The sequence below is a fragment of the Haliotis rufescens genome, unplaced genomic scaffold (assembly GCF_023055435.1).
Source record: "Haliotis rufescens isolate VD_foot unplaced genomic scaffold, xgHalRufe1.0.p SCAF_16, whole genome shotgun sequence".
NCBI classification, from domain to species: domain Eukaryota; kingdom Metazoa; phylum Mollusca; class Gastropoda; order Lepetellida; family Haliotidae; genus Haliotis; species Haliotis rufescens.
This window is the reverse complement of record NW_025963846.1, coordinates 377,236-401,104: the sequence shown is the minus strand read 5'-3', so window position 1 is coordinate 401,104 and position 23,869 is coordinate 377,236. Positions and strand designations below refer to the sequence as shown.

The window sequence follows — 23,869 nt, the reverse complement described above, 5'->3', positions numbered from 1 at the left end:
TACCTGTCTGTGGGGGGAGTCCCTGCCTGTCTGTGGGGTGGTCCTTGAGATTGACCTTACCTGTCTGTGGGGGGAGTCCCTGCCTGTCTGTGGGGTGGTCCTTGAGATTGACCTTACCTGTCTGTGGGGGGAGTCCCTGCCTGTCTGTGGGGTGGTCCTTGGGGATTGACCTTACCTGTCTGTGGGGTGGTCCTTGAGATTGACCTTACCTGTCTGTGGGGGAGTCCCTGCCTGTCTGTGGGGTGGTCCTTGAGATTGACCTTACCTGTCTGTGGGGGGAGTCCCTGCCTGTCTGTGGGGTGGTCCTTGAGATTGACCTTACCTGTCTGTGGGGTGGTCCTTGAGATTGACCTTACCTGTCTGTGGGGGGAGTCCCTGCCTGTCTGTGGGGTGGTCCTTGGGGATTGACCTTACCTGTCTGTGGGGTGGTCCTTGAGATTGACCTTACCTGTCTGTGGGGTGGTCCTTGAGATTGACCTTACCTGTCTGTGGGGGAGTCCCTGCCTGTCTGTGGGGTGGTCCTTGAGATTGACCTTACCTGTCTGTGGGGGGAGTCCCTGCCTGTCTGTGGGGTGGTCCTTGAGATTGACCTTACCTGTCTGTGGGGTGGTCCTTGAGATTGACCTTACCTGTCTGTGGGGGGAGTCCCTGCCTGCCTGTGGGGTGGTCCTTGAGATTGACCTTACCTGTCTGTGGGGTGGTCCTTGAGATTGACCTTACCTGTCTGTGGGGTGGTCCTTGAGATTGACCTTACCTGTCTGTGGGGGAGTCCCTGCCTGTCTGTGGGGTGGTCCTTGAGATTGACCTTACCTGTCTGTGGGGGGAGTCCCTGACTGTCTGTGGGGTGGTCCTTGAGATTGACCTTACCTGTCTGTGGGGGGAGTCCCTGCCTGTCTTTGGGGTGGTCCTTGAGATTGACCTTACCTGTCTGTGGGGGAGTCCCTGCCTGTCTGTGGGGTGGTCCTTGAGATTGACCTTACCTGTCTGTGGGGGGAGTCCCTGCCTGTCTGTGGGGTGGTCCTTGAGATTGACCTTACCTGTCTGTGGGGTGGTCCTTGAGACGGGCCTGGAGTCTATGATACAGCGGGTAGATGTTCTCAATGTCAAGGTCATCCAGTTTCTGGATGGAACAGATCCGCTCCAATACACAACCATGAGGAAGGTAACTCAGGGAAACTGTCAACACAAAATATACAACTTTTAGACACACAACAAAAAAAGTGCTTTTAAACATATTTTTATAACTTAAAAGTGTCCAGGTAAAATTACTTTTATGCTATCAAGGGGATCAGTCAATATGAATCTCTCTCTAACAATACTATGCATCGGGTTTCTTTTCATTTTCAAAAACTTTCAAATTGGAGTTGGTTTGCAAGTATAGACAAAGAGTGAGTCCTATATTTTAGTTAACACAATTGTAAGCAAACAGTTAGACTAATCTTAATACCGTATTCAACGTAATAAGCGCCCAGGGCGCTCTCAAAATTAGAAATAGGGTGCTCTTATTAGAAGATTATGTTGGTGAAAAAAACAGAGTTGAAAGATAAATTTTGTGGTTCATAGTGACAGCCTGAAATGTTTATGTACGACATATATATTTTTCAAGAATTTAATTGTCCATAATTAAGGGTGCATATAACAAACGAGTGTGTATTATACGCTAATAAATAAGTCTTGTGTACATTGATCAATCGGAAGGGTTGCTAATTGGGATTGTTCACTTGACAATATATCAGCAAATATCGCCTTGGGTGCTTATTAGAGCTTGGGCGCTTATTACGTCGAATACGGTAAGTTATTCATTTTGAGTCACAACCACACAGTGTTATATTATCTTTTCATAAGACAAATGATTCAACCAAGGAAACAGACTGAAGACATGATGGCTGGACAGTATGACATATTGAGAGCTTCACAAAGTTACAATTGAAAAACATGATTACCTCCCTTAGACCATAATCGCATTCTAGGAATAAATTGTTTTTCCTTCTTTCTCTAAAACTGACAACTGCTGACTAAGATACAAATTAGCAATGATAACATATCCAACCTGACAAAACATACCAGCCAACTCCACATAAATGTTCTCATGATGCATGGCCATGGCTTACTTCTCAGAATTCACGCTTAAAGTCATCAGCATACTGTATATCAATACATGTATTCTACCTCCAAAAACTTTCCAAAATAGATTCAGCAGTGACGTAACTAAAACACAAGACACTGGCCAGTTTAACAAGACTGGAATTGATTCCACATATTCCCAATTGAAAGCTTTGCTTCTTGTCATATAGAGATTGTTATCTATTGCATTTTCTTGAACTCAATCTAAACAGAAGTTTCAGCCAATGTATGGCACAACCCTGGAGTTAATTTGAGTTGTCTCCCCTTGACCTTACACTGGATTGTTTGATAGGCATTTCTCTTGAAGTTCACTGATGACAAAATAGACATAATTTATGGATAACAACTTCTTTAATTACTGTAATGGCGACATTTTGGTATAGAAGCAAGACTGACCTTACCAAAACGTCACCTTTACAGTAATCAAAGACGTTAATAAACTTGCTGACAAAGCACACACTCAAACATACATTTTCATTTCTGTTAAAAAGGTTGGGGGGAAAGAATTGATATTTTTGTGGGGTGAAAAACATAGATTTGACATTATTCTTGAACAAATGATTTTGCAAGTTACAGATCTTGGGGGTTGAAAAATATCTGACATAAACGCATGAGGCTTAAAAAAATAAAAGAATTGGTTCTCAGGCAATGGCTTTTGAAAACGTAGAGCAGGTGGGCGGTGTTTGTTTGTTTGTTTTCTTTATTGGATGTTTAAACTAGTATGTAACCAAATAAACTGTACAATCAACCTGGGAAAGGGCCTCCCTACATAAATGTATTCCTTGATGAGTAAAATACCGGAATACAGCATTTGACTACCCTTGGCCTCCCAGTGAGTGCGTAATGCAAGCATACAATGAGCTTTTATTTCAAAAGTTATCGTAAGCATGTCAACAACAATCCATACTGAAGTACGCAAGTTAGTCCTGTTATTACACTATCTGGGTGAGTTAGTGAGTGAGTGAGTTGGGTTTAATGCTACTTTTAACATTATTCCAGTTATATCACTGCGTGCAGCTTAATGTGGGTGGAAAGTTTGAAGTTATGCAGGTCTCAGACGTTTACCACTTCAGTGAAACCCACGTGCACGGGTATGGTGCTGACAAACCTAGAAACATAATCGGGGCAAACCGGGATTCGAACCCACAATCATAGGATTCTGGCATGCCCAAGGGACGCAACTCTGCACAGCAAATTGCCACACCTTCGACGACTGGGCCACCCGTGCCCACAAACTATCTGGCTATTAAAGTGTTCACTGTGTATCAGGACCTACTTTTGTAAGCCATTATATCACTTTTCTCCAAGATTTCATTCAATCTGTTTCCAAACACACAAAATGTAAGGATTTTATTTTTGTTTTGAAAATGGAAATAAAAACAAAAAGTTCGGCAGACTTTATGACGATGGGGGCCTGATGATATACCTGAGAACCAAGACTGTTATTTTTGTAGCCTGATCCATATGTGGGTGGGCATCAAAATATCATAATTGATCAGTGACTCAAATCACAGATGGAAATGTTGATCTAAAATGCTATGCACCAACAAATACACAAACCATCGCCGTTGGTGTGTTCGAACTTGCTGTTTTGACATCGTTGTGGTTTAATGTGTCGAGGTGAGTGAGTGTGTGAGCAGTTACCTCCCCTTCCTCCAGGAGCCAGGAGGATTTTTATGACGAGATCTAATAACATGTACTCATATCTGAAACAGAAAACACAAATACTATAAAAAAAAACAATACAATTAATAAGCATACAAGCAATAAATTGATGAGGTAAAAATACAACTTCAAACAAGTAAAAGAACACCCGATGAGTTTCAAAAGACTTTAATTAATCTGTCATAGGCAATGACAGATTGACAATAGTCAGATGACAAATCGGGTAATCTTTAATTTCTTTTCAGTAGTATATTTTCTCTGTTGCATGGATTCGGGTTGTGAGTCCAAATTTGCTGCCTGTACATGAACCTGTAAATAATGTCTGAGCCATGCAAACCAGTGATTGAAAGCATGAGCAGCGATGCAGGACAGGTTGACACACAAGCAACACAAGCCAGGGCCAACATTATGCCCACCCGATCCTCGCTAGTGGGCCCTTAATTATTAGAAACATTGGGTACTTGTTTATTCGGTGTCGTGTTGAAACCAATGACCACATCCTGGCACAGCTAAGGGATGTAACTCTGCATATAGCATTCTTACACACAACTGGAGCATGATATACCAAAGCAGTGAAATGTCAGCAGAGAAATACTGTAAATTGTGAAATTGTCTCCAAAAAAGTGCGACCGCTGGTCCCTTGCCAAAAATGCGACTCAATATGAATGCGACACCCCCCTCCTCTCAAGCATCAGTGGTTTTATATCTAAACAAAATGTCCTCTGTCAGGTTTACAGGAGAATTCTCACCTTAATCCAACCTTACATTAATCCAATCACACACCAAATAGCTCTGCTTATTAGCGCTGAGTAGAGTACTACCGCTTAAAGCCCCACCCTGACTATAAATAGCCCGCAAGGTGGCGGTGTTTCAGTTTCGAACAATGACTGACAATGTAAACACAACCGAGTGTCGGGAGACGTTTTTTGAAAACCATAAGGGAACCAGATCACCATTGACCGTCAAACTTCGTATCAACTTGAATGACAAACCATGGATACAACAAATGGCTCCATATCAAGATATAAGTCAATAGATTTTCTGTAGTTTTATCATAAAAAATCTTATCGATCGTGTTTGGCGTCTGCATCAATCACAGTGGGCGGAGCTTGTTTACGGTTGCGCTATAAATAGCAAAGCACATGGTCATGTGTACATGTGACACATTCAATGCATTTGTGGTCAAAGTGAATTGTGTTGCATATTTTTTCGGCAGAACAGCAGCAGAACATCAGTTTCGGTTAATGTAACAGTAACGATATTTAAATACGAAATTGACGACGCGATTCTTTGAGTTCAATCCGAAAATTACAGATATTTGTTTAGTTTTGGTCATTTGCATTCAACATTTAGATTTGTGCCACACAATAATCAGTTTATATTTATAAAACCTAAATTATTACACAGATTTTTCAACTAGTGTTTAGGAAGGGGCCTAATTTGAAGCACCAGAAGTTGCGCCAATATTTCTCAGCTTGACTACAATAGATGAATATGTCACGTGTATCAACATAACAATGCACATAAGCAACTGGTAAATAAGTAACGAAATATACTTGATGTTTTGACCTACTGAAGGCGTATCCAGATAATATTGTACTTACGATAAACGAAAACTCCAATACACATATTCCAAGACAACTTTAATTATGAATTTCCTTTTCTTTCACAGAATTTTCACACACAAAACTGAGTTTGATCATTAGATCCACACTTGTCCCATGTATTTTTTGTTCGGGGTATTTGGATACACTTCGCGCACAAGTTTTAAAATATAATCTGGGATCCCTTTCCCGTTTTGTCCACACCAATCCTTCATCTGCTGCAACGTTTATTTCCGTTTCTTCAAGTCGAGGTATCTACGATCTCTCCAAACACTTCGTTTATTTAGCTCAGTCCAGAAGCAATGTGTTCGAATCGACGAATTTCTGCAATATGGTGGCCGCACCATTCCCTAACTGCGATTGCCTGTGCCGTGTCACGCATGGTTGACAAAAGAAATGTGAACATACATATTCGGCTTCATCTGGTTCCACATTGAAATCTAGCTGTGACACTGATTCACTAATCCCAAGAATCGGCACTGAATTTATCAAAGTTTCTGTTGCACTTGCAAGGGCGGGAAGAGAGGCGCCATCTTGTCGATTCGAGTTGTGAATCGGAATGATGTCATCTTGAATTGGAACTTTCTCCACGATAAAGTCACCAGTGTCATAATCGAAATTACCTAAGGCTCCCTGATTATCTCGAACAATTCTTCGTCAAATTAGGCTTACATGAAAATGTTTTGTTGCTCATATTGAAAACAAGCGAAATTGCAAAGTTCTTGACAGTTGTAAGCAGCAACTCGATGCGCTCATGGGGCGTAGTTGCTAGGAGATCGCGTGGTCAGAAAGGCGAAAATAAAAAGTTTTAGAAAGTAATAAAAGAAATGCCCAGTGCAATCCAAAAGTACCATGTACAGGATATTTAAAAAAAATAATATTCGCGAAAACAAATCTTTTCTAAAAATGCAAAATAATTTATTAATTTATCCCAAGGTCGTAACCCTGATCACGTGGTGGGTATTTAGAAGGAATCTTTGCGATGACGCCGTGAATGAGGCTGTGTGTATTACATTGTTGAAATCAGCTGCCCAGGAATGTTGAGGCATTGACATTATGACAGATGTTCGTCATGGATGGAGAGAAAAATGTATCTGAGAGAAACATTGTTGCTTTGAGCTTCGAGACAAAACATGTGTTAATGCCGAAGTAGCCAGCGACCTGAATGTAAGCTTGATGAAAGTAATGTTGAAACCCATTTTCACGCACATGACAGAATTAATGTGAACAAATATTTATCTGAACATCGTTTCGAAGTCTGTGAGGCTGTCCGTATTTGAATATTTTTATCTCCATTTCGACGTGAAATGATATAATGTCTTCGTGTCTCAATTTTGCTGCCGCTGTTGAAAATTGCGCACCGATCTAATAAAAGAAATACTACTAGATCTACAATTGCACCGTCATAAAAGAACCAGGTCAACTTTATCTTTGTTCCGTTGTTTATTAAAAATTCGTTTCCGAAGCAAAGCGAATCGATCTACATCATAAATTAATTCATAGACTAGATTCTAGTACCAAGTGTTGAACCTTTTTTTAAAATGTCATCAAATAACTTACACAATTATTGAAAGACATTTTTTGATAAGTGATATATTTTATTTCGTCCGTCCGGTCTCTGATTAGTTGAGGCTTGAGGGAAGAAACACATACAAAAAATATGGATGGCCTTATGCAAATGACACTTGGCATGCCAATCAACAGGGATCTGGGTCACTGGGACCCGCCAAGTTTCACGGATCAAGTTACTTCGGCATTAGGAGCTTCATCGGACAAGTGAGACTTTGCCAAAATGCATTGCTACTGGGCAATGAAAAAACGACAAGAAACTACTTTGATCACTTGAAAATATTTTTGACCATTACCAGGGTTTTTTACACGATCGTTGTCATCCAGATTCCAGATGAGGCAAGACGAACACAACGAAGAAAAACATTGTTGAAATCACCGATTACTGTATATATTGTGAGAAATGCTATTTATTAACTGCAGATATACCGTACACCACAGGATAGCGATTGGTGCCCCAACACATATTATGTTTCTTCATTTACACTGCTCATATGCATCACGACAAACGTATTTCGTTCTAGTCCAGAGATCTAGAACTATAATTTGTGTGTTGGATAAATCGTGGACATTCCACGGTATCATTTTATGAAGATGTGAAGACGACATGGCAGGTAGGTTTTGAAACCAAAGACGTACGCGTTTGTTGAAAAGTCTTGGAATCGTTTGGTAGATATTTATATTACCATTAAAACTTACGTCCTTGTTGTCAAACGGCCCACGTGGGTGGGTGTTTACATGACGTCACCCGTTTACGCATTAACCAATGAAATGTATGTGTTATCATGACGTCATATTGACCTGTCAAATCACTTGTATAAGCTCCGCCCACTAGAGTGCGGTAGTTACTACCGCAGATGGGGCTTTAAACAATACATGCGTGCTGGCTCGTGTCGGCCTTTGACGCAGTGGCAAAGAACAAAGACACCCTGTTGCGTGGAATCTGCCCTGGGCTCGGATGTGGGTGAAGATGCTTCTCTTCCAGCAACCTACCTATGTTTCTTGTGTTGACTTCCCTTGAAAAAGTCCTCCAGATCTACACTCAGGTCCTGCTTGACACAGGCGCCGTATATCTCTTGACCATTCTGGGAGAGAACGTTTACACGGTGAGTGAGTGAGATGGGTTTAACACCATGTTCAACAGTATTTAAGTTAATTAGGGTAGACCACCTCCATGTCCAGTGGACAGAGCGTCATACCAAAAGATGTCAGAAGATTGCACTGCCTTGTACCCTGCCTCAGCGTTGCGGGGGTAAAACAAGGATTGGTTGGCTCGGAGTCAGTATAGTTTGTCTGTGAGGGGTATCCCTTTTAAACTGTGCCATGGTATTTCAGTGGGTCAGCACTATAAAAGCGGCACTTGTCTAGACTACTAGTACAAGCAGCCACACACACAGGTGCATGCAGGCCACTGTGTACTGCAATTATCTTGAACCAGTTTCACTTCATCTTAATGTGGGATGAAAGCCCAGAGTGACAAATCTTTCTGATGTTTACCAACCCACCGACCCACCGACCCACCGACCCACCAACCCACCGACCCACCAACACACCGACCCACCAACCCACCAACCCACCGACCCACCAACCCACCGACCCACCAACACACCTACCCACCTACCCACCAACCCACTGACCCACCATCCCACCTACCCACCGACCCACCAACCCACCGACCCACCATCCCACCAACCCACCGACCCACCAACACACCGACCCACCAACCCACCAACCCACCGACCCACCAACCCACCGACCCACCAACACACCTACCCACCATCCCACCCACCGACCCACCAACACACCTACCCACCAACCCACTGACACACCATCCCACCTACCCACCGACCCACCAACCCACCGACCCACCATTCCACCTACCCACCGACCCACCATCCCACCGACCCACCAACACACCTACCCACCAACACACCTACCCACCAACCCACCAACACACCTACCCACCAACCCACCTACCCACCAACCCACCAACACACCTACCCACCAACCCACCTACCCACCGACCCACCAACACACCTACCCACCAACCCACCGACCCACCAACACACCTACCCACCGACCCACCAACACACCTACCCACCGACTCACCATCCCACCAACACACCTACCCACCAACCCACCTACCCACCGACCCACCATCCCACCTACCCACCGACCCACCAACCCACCAACACACCTACCCACCATCCCACCTACACACCGACCCACCAACACACCATCCCACCTACACACCGACCCACCAACACACCTACCCACCAACACACCGACCCACCAACCCACCAACCCACCTACCCACCAACCCACCAACACACCTACCCACCATCCCACCTACCCACCAACCCATCAACCCACCGACCCACCAACACACCTACCCACCAACACACCGACCCACCAACACACCTACCCATCAACACACCAACACACCTACCCACCATCCCACCTACCCACCAACCCACCAACCCACCGACCCACCAACACACCTACCCACCAACACACCGACCCACCAACCCACCAACACACCTACCCACCAACCCACCTACCCACCTACCCACCGACCCACCAACACACCTACCCACCAACCCACCTACCCACCTACCCACCGACCCACCAACACACCTACCCACCAACACACCTACCCACCAACCCACCAACCCACCGACCCACCAACACACCAACCCACCATCCCACCTACCCACCGACCCACCAACACACCTACACACCGACCCACCTACCCACCATCCCACCAACACACCAACCCACCTACCCACCGACCCACCAACACACCTACCCACCATCCCACCGACCCACCAACACACCTACCCACCATCCCACCTACCCACCGACCCACCTACCCACCAACACACCTACCCACCGTCCCACCAACCGACCGACCCACCATCCCACCTACCCACAACCCACCTACCCACCAACCCACCGACCCACCTACCCACCAACACACCTACCCACCTACCCACCAACCCACCTACCCACCAACCCACCGACCCACCAACACACCTACCCACCTACCCACCATCCCACCTACCCACCAACCCACCGACCCACCAACACACCTACCCACCGACCCACCAACCCACCTACCCATCAACACACCTACCCACCAACACACCTACCCACCGACCCAACAACACACCTACCCACCATCCCACCTACCCACCAACCCACCGACCCACCTACCCACCGACCCACCAACACACCGACCCACCAACACACCTACCCACCATCCCACCTACCCACCGACCCACCAACACACCTACCCACCAACCCACCTACCCACCAACACACCTACCCACCATCCCACCTACCCACCAACCCACCTACCCACCAACCCACCGACCCACCATCCCACCTACCCACCGACCCACCAACACACCTACCCACCAACCCACCTACCCACAGACCCACCAACCCACCGACCCACCAACACACCTACCCACCAACACACCTACCCACCAACCCACCGACCCACCAACACACCTACCCACCAACCCACCTACCCACAGACCCACCAACACACCTACCCACCAACACACCTACCCACCGACCCACCAACACACCTACCCACCATCCCACCTACCCACCAACCCACCGACCCACCATCCCACCTACCCACCGACCCACCAACACACCTACCCACCAACCCACCTACCCACAGACCCACCAACCCACCGACCCACCAACACACCTACCCACCAACACACCTACCCACCAACCCACCTACCCACAGACCCACCAACCCACCGACCCACCAACACACCTACCCACCGACACACCTACCCACCGACCCACCAACCCACCGACCCACCAACACACCTACCCACCAACCCACCTACCCACCTACCCACCTACCCACCTACCCACCGACCCACCAACACACCTACCCACCAACCCACCTACCCACAGACCCACCAACCCACCGACCCACCAACACACCTACCCACCAACACACCTACCCACCAACCCACCAACCCACCATCCCACCTACCCACCAACACACCTACCCACCAACCCACCTACCCACAGACCCACCAACACACCTACCCACCAACACACCTACCCACCGACCCACCAACACACCTACCCACCATCCCACCTACCCACCAACCCACCATCCCACCTACCCACCGACCCACCAACACACCTACCCACCAACCCACCTACCCACAGACCCACCAACCCACCGACCCACCAACACACCTACCCACCAACACACCTACCCACCAACACACCAACCCACCATCCCACCTACCCACCGACCCACCAACACACCTACACACCGACCCACCTACCCACCATCCCACCAACACACCAACCCACCTACCCACCGACCCACCAACACACCTACCCACCATCCCACCGACCCACCAACACACCATCCCACCGACCCACCTACCCACCAACACACCTACCCACCGTCCCACCAACCGACCGACCCACCATCCCACCTACCCACCATCCCACCAACACACCTACCCACCAATACACCTACCCACCAACCCAGCAACCCACCGACCCAGCAACCCACTGACCCAGCAACCCACCGACACACCATCCCACCTACCCACCGACCCACCATCCCACCAACACACCGACCCCCCAACACACCTACCCACCAACCCACCTACCCACCGACCCAGCAACCCACCGACCTAGCAACCCAGCAACCCACCATCCCACCAACACACCGACCCACCGACCCATCGACCCACCGACCCACCAACCCACTGACCCACCAACCCCAAAACCCACCGACCCACCAACACACAGACACACCAACACACAGACACACCAACCCAGCAACCAACCAACACACCGACCCAGCAACCCTAGCAACCCAGCAACCCTAGCAACCCAGCAACCCAGCAACCCAGCGACCCACCAACCCAGCGACCCACCAACCACCAACCCACCAACCTACCAACCCACCAACCTATCAACCTACCAACACACCAACCCACCAACAGACCAACCAACACACCAACCCACCGACCCACCAACCCACCAACACAGGTATGGTGCTGACACACCATGAATCAACGTGAATCAGGATGAATCACGTCATACATACAGGTTTCTTGTTAACCCTGCACTCCACAATATTCTAGCTAAATGACAGCAGTCTCTAAATAATCGAGTTTGGACCAGACAATCGGTGATTGACATCATGAGCATCGACCTACACAATTGGGATGCAATGACAAGCACCAACCAAGTCAGGGAGTCATATCACCTAATCACGCATCTTACCACAAGCATTGGTTGCTGGAGACCAATTCTAACCTGGATCTTCACGGGGATTGTATATGTGATTTGTATTATTGGGCAAAAATAGGATTTGAGTCCTAGTATCTGAAGGTGTACTTACCTTGCATATCTTTAGATTATTCTGTGGCGTTTTCACTAATGATAGGAGCGCATGCTTCATCTGATGGGGGTTTCTGGAAAATAAAAAAGTGTCACCTTAAATGATAGCAGTTTTCAGTCTTGTGTTTCATAACAGAGCATGTATATTGTACCCTGCATGTCGTGACCAGGGAACTGTGGGCACTGCTCACCCAGACCAGCCAAGTCAGCCGAACAGCAGCATTTGTCATCAATGAAACAATTAGTGTCTCATTAGTTTGGTATTCTTGTTTATTGTTTGCAGTAAATCAAAGAAAGATTGGTGGTGATGCATAATGGCTGGTTACATATTTTGACATGTCACCCACTGATATCTCATTAGTCTCAATGACCAATTTAATAGTGTCGTGTTTGTTAATCGTCTTGTTTATTCATAATTATGTGAGAACAAAGTAAAACTGTATGCGATGTTAGAAGCATATTGTCGAAATGTGTCCACATTATTTCGCGTGTAACTGTGGCAAACACTGGCAGCAGTGACGACAATATGGAAGTCCCTCGCTATGTTCATGATGAAAAGGTTTCTAAATTATGCCATGGTACAGATGAAAAAATTACTTAACACAAAGAAACATTTTGACTGGATCAGTTTCTTGAAACAAAAACTTCATTTAAGTTATTGTGGCCTTGTGCATGACAATCCTCCCTACAGTTCTCCCAGGGGCCTGCACACAGGGCAGTGACGAGGCTGTTCATTGGGAAACAACATTGGGAAACAACATTGGGAAACAACATCGGGAAACAACATTGGGAAACAATATTGGGAAACAACATTGGGAAACAACATTAGGAAACAGCATTGGGAAACAACATTGGGAAACAACATTAGGAAACAGCATTGGGAAACAACACAGTCGCTTCTTCACCTGAACAAAGCCAAGTCAAGGTTCAGCAGCTCACCTGATCTGATAAAACCAGGGAGAACAGTGCAGGCTAGAAAGACTAGCACCAATAAACCCATAACTAAAAGTTATCACTAAACTGGCAGCAGTGTATAATGAAATGGTTCGTGCATTGTGTCACCATGGCTCATCAATCTGTCACCCACAGCAAGTACATGGCCACTGACATCAGCGCTGGGAGCTTCTTTGTTTGTTTTTGTTTGTTTGTTGTTTAACGCCAAACTCAGCAAAATTCCAGCTACATGACGGTGGTCTGTAAGTAATCAAGTCTGGACCAGACAATCCAGTGATCGACATGAGAATCGATCCACACAATTTGGATACGATCACAAGCATCGACCAAGTCAGCGAGCCTGATCCCATTAGTCGCCTCTTATGACAAGCACAGTCACCTTCAACGGCAAGCATGGGTTACTGAAGCCCTACTGCTGGGATAATCTGGTGGTTATCGGGACACTGAAAGAGCCCGAGAGGACAGGCAGTGATGAGGACAGGCAGTGATGAGGACAAGCAGTGATGAGGACAAGCAGTGATGAGGACAAGCAGTGATGAGGACAAGCAGTGATGAGGACAAGCAGGGATGAGGACAAGCAGTGATGAGGACAGGCAGTGATGAGGACAAGCAGTGATGAGGACAAGCAGTGATGAGGACAAGCAGGGATGAGGACAAGCAGTGATGAGGACAAGCAGTGATGAGGACACTGGGGGCCACTGGAAATGACCGATGTTGGTACGAAAATGTTCAGATGACTGACAACTAGTCCTTTTTCTTCCTAATACTTGAAAGTTTGGAATTCTCAAACATGGTCAAATACATCATAAGCATCGACTTACGCAATTGGGATACAATGACATGCATCAACAAAGTCACGAGTCCTACCACCCAACCCCGCATCTTACGACAAGCATGGGTTGATGAAGACCAATTCTAACCTGGATCTTCATGGGGATTATATACTTGCTTGGTATGACAGATCATTATGGGGCAATAGGATTTGAATCCCAGAATCTGAACTTGTACTTACCGTGCATATCTTTAAGCAGATAGGTACATTTTACATGATAATATCGAGGAGACAAATCAGGGATTTTGTAACATTTCGTTGTATCAATTTGGTCTTTCTATCCATGTTCTACTGTACATAAGTAGGGCTAAAATGAGTGAAAGAGACCAACTTTTTAAACTTTAAAAGTAAATCTACAAGCAAGTCTGTAGACAAAATTTTACAATACGTTTGTACCCTTATCTATATGTCCTAAGTAAATCTGCTTGTGCTAACCACTTTTGTGAAGCCCATGAGCACGGGTATGGTGCCGACACAAACATAATCGGGCAAACAGGGATTCGTACCCACAATCATAGGTTCCTGTTGTGACAAGGGACGTAACTCTGCACAGCAAATTACGGCACCTTAGAGGACTGGGCCCCTCATGCCCCTGAACATTCAACTGAACACTAACAGGACCCTATTGTGTTCAATACAGGCTGTCACTGTGTCATATCACACATCGTGTCATGTTCACAAACATATCTCCCTAAAATCAGATAATGCCCCAGCACTAACATCCATGATATCTTCCCTCATAGGTAATACAAACTACTTTAGCTACAACTCACTCATTCCATTTCGTAACATTTGTTACTGCTGTTAAAAACAGCATATGAACTACTGGCGCCACAAATCCTGAAAGCTGACAAACAACCTCCCTGACAAACATGGGTCCATCCCAACTGCTCCGTGTTAACTGCCTTTACGACAGCTGCCCTCATTTCATGGACACGGACATTTACTTAACAGATAAACATCTCAAGCGTCTGTTTCCAAGCACAACATTTATGTTACTGTCACAAACATTTTTTATTCCAAAATCCTTTTCCTTATCCATGATGTAAGTCTACAAATTAAGACTAACAGAAAATGGAGAGATTATCTTTGACCTAAAATCACTGGAGCACAAGAATAAATGACCAAGGTATGATTCTCCTGGCTCACTCCTTCTCAGACAGTATTTGCCATTAAATGTGTCACCAGATATCCTGGGAATGTCAAATATTTGAAGTCGACCCAGCTCGTCAAGGTGAAAATTCAATCAGAATTAATTAAACACTTGTCATAGTGACTTTGAGTATCTACTGCCTGCTGGGCTGTTTGTTTAGATGTGCATCTAGCAACAGAAAATGAATCAATTTTCTTATATTTACAGTTTCTTACTTTCACAAAAGCTAAATTTGGAAAACAAACCAAAGTTATACAGCAAAAAAGAAGTTTTAGATAAAGCTCTATGCTGTACAGTAAAGTACAAATTTGTTTCATACTGTGAATACATGTATAAATAAAGGCTAATTAATTATGCAAATATATTCAAAAGGTTACTAGGCATGTGAATATCAATGAATACTATATCTACATTGACCCAAAACTATCACAAATATAAAAAATCCAACACACATTCATCATAAATAACCACACAGTGTGTAATTATATTTTTTATGAGAAAAAACATCTACAATGACACAAGAAATACCATTTCATCACGCACAGATCCGAATTACACAATATAGATCAAAGGAAACTAAAACATTTGGGTCTCACAAAATAAACACTGTAGTGTATATTTCTTCCAGCAAGCAATCATAAGTATTTGGTGTATATAAACAGTTATAGTTGCTGGTGAAATTAATTTACAATTTGATTAGCATTGGATTCACATATTGCAAATTTTCCATCAGTGATTGATTTCGCTATATCTTCCACTAGCCTATATCAAAGCCTAGTTTCTACCCGAGGAAAGCGTGTCCACTAGCCTATATCAAAGCCTAGTTTCTACATCTTCCCGAGGCAAGCGTGTCCACTAGCCTATATCAAAGACTAGTTTCTACCCAAGGCAAGCGTGTCCACTTGCCTATATCAAAGCCTAGTTTCTACCCGAGGTAAGCGTGTCCACTAGCCTATATCAAAGCCTAGTTTCTATTCGAGGCAAGCTTGTCCACTAGCCTATATCAAAGCCGAGTTTCTACCCGAGGTAAGCGTGTCCACTAGCCTATATCAAAGCCTAGTTTCTACCCAAGGCAAGCGTGTCCACTAGCCTATATCAAAGACTAGTTTCTACCCAAGGCAAGCGTGTCCACTTGCCTATATCAAAGACTAGTTTCTACCCAAGGCAAGCGTGTCCACTTGCCTATATCAAAGCCTAGTTTCTACCCGAGGTAAGCCTGTCCACTAGCCTATATCAAAGACTAGTTTCTACCCAAGGCAAGCGTGTCCACTTGCCTATATCAAAGACTAGTTTCTACCCAAGGCAAGCGTGTCCACTAGCCTATATCAAAGCCTAGTTTCTACCCGAGGTAAGCCTGTCCACTAGCCTATATCAAAGACTAGTTTCTACCCAAGGCAAGCGTGTCCACTTGCCTATATCAAAGACTAGTTTCTACCCAAGGCAAGCGTGTCCACTTGCCTATATCAAAGCCTAGTTTCTACCCGAGGTAAGCGTGACCACTAGCCTATATCAAAGCCTAGTTTCTACATCTTCCCGAGGCAAGCGTGTCCACTAGCCTATATCAAAGACTAGTTTCTACCCAAGGCAAGCGTGTCCACTTGCCTATATCAAAGCCTAGTTTCTACCCGAGGTAAGCGTGTCCACTAGCCTATATCAAAGCCTAGTTTCTACATCTTCCCGAGGCAAGCGTGTCCACTAGCCTATATCAAAGACTAGTTTCTACCCAAGGCAAGCGTGTCCACTAGCCTATATCAAAGACTAGTTTCTACCCAAGGCAAGCGTGTCCACTTGCCTATATCAAAGCCTAGTTTCTACCCGAGGTAAGCGTGTCCACTAGCCTATATCAAAGCCTAGTTTCTATTCGAGGCAAGCTTGTCCACTAGCCTATATCAAAGCCGAGTTTCTACCTGAGGTAAGCGTGTCCACTAGCCTATATCAAAGCCTAGTTTCTACCCAAGGCAAGCGTGTCCACTAGCCTATATCAAAGACTAGTTTCTACCCAAGGCAAGCGTGTCCACTTGCCTATATCAAAGACTAGTTTCTACCCAAGGCAAGCGTGTCCACTTGCCTATATCAAAGCCTAGTTTCTACCCGAGGTAAGCCTGTCCACTAGCCTATATCAAAGACTAGTTTCTACCCAAGGCAAGCGTGTCCACTTGCCTATATCAAAGACTAGTTTCTACCCAAGGCAAGCGTGTCCACTAGCCTATATCAAAGCCTAGTTTCTACCCGAGGTAAGCCTGTCCACTAGCCTATATCAAAGACTAGTTTCTACCCAAGGCAAGCGTGTCCACTTGCCTATATCAAAGACTAGTTTCTACCCAAGGCAAGCGTGTCCACTTGCCTATATCAAAGCCTAGTTTCTACCCGAGGTAAGCGTGACCACTAGCCTATATCAAAGCCTAGTTTCTACATCTTCCCGAGGCAAGCGTGTCCACTAGCCTATATCAAAGACTAGTTTCTACCCAAGGCAAGCGTGTCCACTTGCCTATATCAAAGCCTAGTTTCTACCCGAGGTAAGCGTGTCCACTAGCCTATATCAAAGCCTAGTTTCTACATCTTCCCGAGGCAAGCGTGTCCACTAGCCTATATCAAAGACTAGTTTCTACCCAAGGCAAGCGTGTCCACTAGCCTATATCAAAGACTAGTTTCTACCCAAGGCAAGCGTGTCCACTTGCCTATATCAAAGCCTAGTTTCTACCCGAGGTAAGCGTGTCCACTAGCCTATATCAAAGCCTAGTTTCTATTCGAGGCAAGCTTGTCCACTAGCCTATATCAAAGCCGAGTTTCTACCCGAGGTAAGCGTGTCCACTAGCCTATATCAAAGCCTAGTTTCTATTCGAGGCAAGCGTGTCCACTAGCCTATATCAAAGCCTAGTTTCTATTCGAGGCAAGCTTGTCCACTAGCCTATATCAAAGCCGAGTTTCTACCCGAGGTAAGCGTGACCACTTGCCTATATCAAAGCCTAGTTTCTACATCTTCCCGAGGCAAGCGTGTCCACTAGCCTATATCAAAGCCTAGTTTCTATTCGAGGCAAGCTTGTCCACTAGCCTATATCAAAGCCGAGTTTCTACCCGAGGTAAGCTTGTCCACTAGCCTATATCAAAGCCTAGTTTCTACATCTTCCCGAGGCAAGCGTGTCCACTAGCCTATATCAAAGCCTAGTTTCTATTCGAGGCAAGCTTGTCCACTAGCCTATGTCAAAGCCGAGTTTCTACCCGAGGTAAGCGTGTCCACTAGCCTATATCAAAGCCTAGTTTCTATTCGAGGCAAGCGTGTCCACTAGCCTATATCAAAGCCTAGTTTCTACCCTTGTCACACCAAGGCCACTTTACTTGGCACGGAGATTAGACACATGCATAAACCGATCTGGTCATCATAAACTGAAGTTGAGGGAAGTTTTATCTTTATGAGTTTTAGATAATGTTTGCCATTAAACAATATAATCACATGACTAACCACTGGTCCATGTAGTCCTGTGGGTACCCAGGTCCTACTCAATACCCACCCGACCCGAGTACCCGAGTACCTGATTTACCCATCACAAGCCTATTAGCTCGGGTACATATTTCCGTAGAATCCAACACAACTGCCCATTCAGTGAGTGAGTGAATTGTGTCATCCCCAAGCCAGCAATATTCATTCCAACAATAAACTTGAAAACAATGAAGTCTGAACAAGGCCAACCAGTGGTCAATAGCATGAGCAACTCTTCCGGGTCACAATTATACAATGTGATACCTGTCTGTATGAGACACTGGACATCTGTCTACTCAGAGTCCCGTTGGGGTGACCATGGTTACTGGATTGAAGTGGATTCTCATTATTCTATTATTTCAGAGAAGATGCACCTCGCTGGGATCTGCCTTGATTGCCACTGTATATAACATGAAACCTGTGCTGGTCGTACGAGGCAGCTAGGTGGATCCTGTGGTTCAAATGGGTGACTTGTTGACTGCGACATATCACTGCTCCCCACTGCGGGAACCGATGAACCTGATATCAATCACTGGAATGTCTCGTCCAGACCCAGTTATTTACAGGCCACCATCATATACTCAACAGAAAAAGTTAGGGATCATGAATACCTTTTATGAATTATTTTTACGAAATCCTGTGCCTAAATATGGCATGAATATCTTTCAAATATAGGCAACAACACAGGACACTGGTCTTTCCTGCTTCGATTTTATTTCGTCAGGAAGAGTCGCTAATTCCAGAAGCGCCTCTCATCATCAACGAACCTTTAACCATTCCACACCACCATGCCTCAAACTCCAACACTGAACCAAGAAGGATGCAAATCAATCCCCAAACTGTTGCACCGAGAAGCACAGCGCAATCGGGTGCAATCAAACGCCATGAAAAGTAAGATACAAAAACCAAATCTGTCATCCCCTGTTTGAGAAGGGATAGTCAGTGCATCCACGGTAAGAAAATGTCTATCTCTAAAACAACCACCGGACACCAAAAACCTCGGATTGATGGACACTGCCAACAAACTGAAAAACATTTACAGAAGCATTTGCCCAAACTCGGTGAAACAAACAGACCAAGAGAGACTCGGGGGGATCTAAATAGGTGGATATGTCCAAGGAGTTTACAGAGGTAGGCATGCATTCCTATGCAGCAAAAAATGTACTCAATTTCTTTACATCGGATCCCGACACTTTGGTGTTGCGATGAGCCAACATGTTGTCTTTCATGTCGGACAAACACGTTTAAGGCATTGGCAACAACAAAACATTTTTCAAAACTGGCATATATTTGTCAGGTGTAGGGTTTAGCCTTACGTAAATATTTCACACCTGGATATCATTTCAAGATTGTGTCAGGGGAATCAATACCTGGACTGTTATTGGGTGTCATGTTCATCGAGTTGTCAGGATTCAACCTGATGAAGAAGCATCATCTTCAGCATTGACTTGTTGGACACTGAACTTCAACACAGCAGTAGCCTTGCTCCAGTGTTGTAAACTGGATGACAATCCCATGTCATTCCTAGTGTTATATCTTGGCTAGAAGCAAGTCTGGATAGGCCTACAGTATGCCAGTTTTACAAACAAACAAAATAAGTTGATGGTATATTTTAATTAACTGTAAATCTATTTTAAGATTATAGTTAGCTTCATATTGAATAAGTTTTTCAGAGAATTATGCAAGTCTAACATTATTCCTGTCACTGAGTTTGTTAAAATATACTTGACAATTGTGCATGTATGTTTGAGGTCTTCAAAATCTGAGTGCACATGTACCCAGCAGGCTGAGATCTTCACATTTTGGGTACAGATGCACCCAAAAGCCGGAGTTCTTCCTATTTTGAGGGCAAATGCACCTAGCATCACAGTTCGAGTGAAGAGGTACTCAAAAGCCCAACATCTTCACAGTTTCAGAGCAGATGGACCCAGCAGCCTGAGACACGTGATTGGATTCTTTTTTGTTTGGTGGACTTCAAGGAATTATCCTTTCTCAATATCAACTCTATCCTTTACCAAACAGTACACATCTCTGAGTAAGCCTAAGCTGAATGCCAAACAGTTGATCTCCCTGTAGATAATGCCGACAAAGAATGGTTTCATAGATAGACCCAGGCCTGAAATGTATGGCACTTACAGAAGACTTAACACAGTTGTAAACGTTCATTGCAAAATGAGACGTCATAATTTCCTTTTCAATTTATATTGAAAATAAGAAAAATGGTCATATTTTAGGACAAGGATAATCGTATCGTTTCCGATGCTCAATTTGTTTACTTATAAATTCAAACCAAAAGTGTCCCTGATAAAAAGTACATGTATGTTGCATAATTTGAATTGGAGGTATCGGAGCGCAGTAACATGGCTTTTGTTTGTGTTGTAACATGTGTTGTTTGTTGTTTGTTGGCACTAGGAGCAATACTCCAGCTATAAAGAATCCAGTCCGGACCAGACAAACCAGTGGTTGACATAATGAGCAACAACCCAAAGACAAACAATCCACCACGCCATTCAATCCAGTTGCCTCTTACAACAAGCAATAGTATTCTGGGGACCGATTCTAACATGGGTCCCCACACAGACTCCGAGAAAGTGCTTCAAGAGATGACATCCCACAAAAATGGGGTTTAACGACTCTTTCAAGATTATCGTACTTATATACAGGGATGAGAATGGAGATTTTCCTTTTCACCTGAAACTTCTTTTCAATAGATCTTGATCCATAATTTTGGGGATCGGAGGGGGGGCTTGGTCCCCCTGAAGCCATCAGATTGTAACAAATTTGTGGTCACTAAAATTCGCGGATCCGCGGAAGATTGTCATCCCTGTATATAGTGAAGTGAATGTGTGTCCCTCACTCTTAACATGGACACCCAGCTCAGACACAGTATACAGACTCTGACCGGACCAGGCAGATTAACAACAAGTACCATCTGTTAATGTGTGTCACTCTTAACAAGGAAACCCAGCTCTGACACAGTATACGGACTCTAACCGGACCAGGCAGAGTAACAACAAGTACCATCTGTTAATGTGTGTCACTCACTCTTAACAAGGACACCCAGCTCAGACACAGTATACGGACGCTGAGTTGACCAGGCAGAGTAACAACAAGTACCATCTGTTAATGTGTGTCACTCTTAACAAGGACACCCAGCTCAGACAAAGTATACGGACTCTGAGTTGACCAGGCAGAGTAACAAGGACCATCTGTTAATGTGTGTCACTCACTCTTAACAAGGACACCCAGCTCAGACAAAGTATACGGACTCTGAGCTCACCAGGCAGAGCAACAACAAGTACCATCTGTTAATGTCTTTTGAGAGAAAGCGGACAGGGTTCGAATCATCGACCTTCCCCTCAAGGGCAGACACACTAGCCACTAGATCACGGACATGGTGCCTGCATCGAGACATCTGACACTATGGATGATATGCCACACATATTTACACAGAAAGAACCGACCTTCCCCCCAAGGGCAGACGCACTATCCACTAGATCACGGACATGGTGACTGCATCGAGACATCTGACACTATGGATGATATGCCACACATAATTACACAGAAAGAACCGACCTTCCCCTCAAGGGCAGACGCTCTATCCACTAGATCACGGACATGGTGCCTGCATCGAGACATCTGACACTATGGATGATATGCCACACATATTAACACAAAAAGAACCGACCTTCCCCTCAAGGGCAGACCCACTATCCACTAGATCACGGACATGGTGCCTGCATCGAGACATCTGACACTATGGATGATATGCCACACATATTTACACAGAAAGAACCGACCTTCCCCTCAAGGGCAGACGCTCTATCCACTAGATCACAGACATGGTGCCTGCATCGAGACATCTGACACTATGGATGATATGCCACACATATTAACACAAAAAGAACCAACCCACTGATTTCAAGTTGATTTTTAAATATTTATATCCCTTTCACTATGGCAACATATTGGTCAACTCTATTTACAAGTTCACACATATGGCATGAATATCATTTTCATAGCTATACTATTAAAATATTTATTTAAAAAAACACTTCTCTTATAATATTTACCTGTTCAAGAACAAGTTGATATTCCAGGTGTGTTATTGCTCAGGTAAGCTACATAGAACTTAAAATACCTTCAGATGACCTTCAAATATGTATATGCATTGTAAGACTGACAATACCTGACCCTACTGAATACAAGACATTAGCTTTGAAGGTAAAACTTCAAATAAAATTTCAAACCGACCTTCAATTTCAGCGCCACATGTGTACGAAACGTGAGATTGGTTGAATATTTGTCTGAATGTTTACTGCTTTAGATTTACACCATTGTGTCTGTGCTAGAAAAGAAAGTTTGAAACATTTGTCAAGGAAATGTCAATCGGCTACAATTTAACAAATATCTACCAATAATTTCCTTTGAACTATAAGTGACAGAAGAGTAAGTTCTTTCCTTGTTTTAATGTTGAAACAACAATCATCAAAGACCATGAGTTGGCACCAGCCGTGTTTGGTCCTCTCAAACAGGCCTGATGTCAAGCATGGAACCAAGGTACACTTTAAATATTTATTACTTTATAGTGTTGGTAGTGAACGTCTCATCTTAGCTGGGGCTGAGTTGGTTTGTTTGTTTCCTTGTTGTTTAACGCCGCACTCAGCAATATTCCGGCTATATGACAGCAGTCTGTAAATAATCGAGTCTGGACCAGACAATCCAGTGATTGATATCATGAGCATCGATCCACACAATTGGGATAAGATGACATGTATCAACCAAGTCACCGAGCCTGACCACCCGATCCAATTAGTCGCCTCTTACGGCAAGCATAGTTGCCTAAACAAACAAACAAACAAAACACTACAAAGAAGACTTCAGTTCCATAGAGTACGACTGGCTTCTGACTCATTGACTCACAAAGTACAGTACGACCCTTCATCAATCTAAAACTTGGGTAAACTACCGGTAACGGCAATCATCCACCATGTACAATCAATAGGGCGTGTATGAATACTGCCATAGTTAGCGTGTTAGTCCTGGGATAAAACAATCCGATTCCGACTTAAACCTCAAACACTGCT

The 23,869-nt window shown here is 44.8% G+C and overlaps 1 protein-coding gene across 1 annotated transcript in view; it reads right to left on the bottom strand.

Annotated features, from left to right (window-relative positions):
• Positions 1-23,869, bottom strand: part of LOC124146134 (inositol-pentakisphosphate 2-kinase-like) — a 159,136-nt gene that overhangs the window by 14,893 nt on the left and 120,374 nt on the right. Inside the window, exons 8-11 of the mRNA XM_048396767.1 lie at positions 12,367-12,439; positions 7,956-8,047; positions 3,685-3,830; positions 1,038-1,176 (exon numbers count right to left, since the gene is read on the bottom strand). Of these exons, the coding sequence (XP_048252724.1) occupies positions 1,038-1,176; positions 3,685-3,830; positions 7,956-8,047; positions 12,367-12,439 (450 nt within the window). The remainder of the gene's footprint in view (positions 1-1,037; positions 1,177-3,684; positions 3,831-7,955; positions 8,048-12,366; positions 12,440-23,869) is intronic.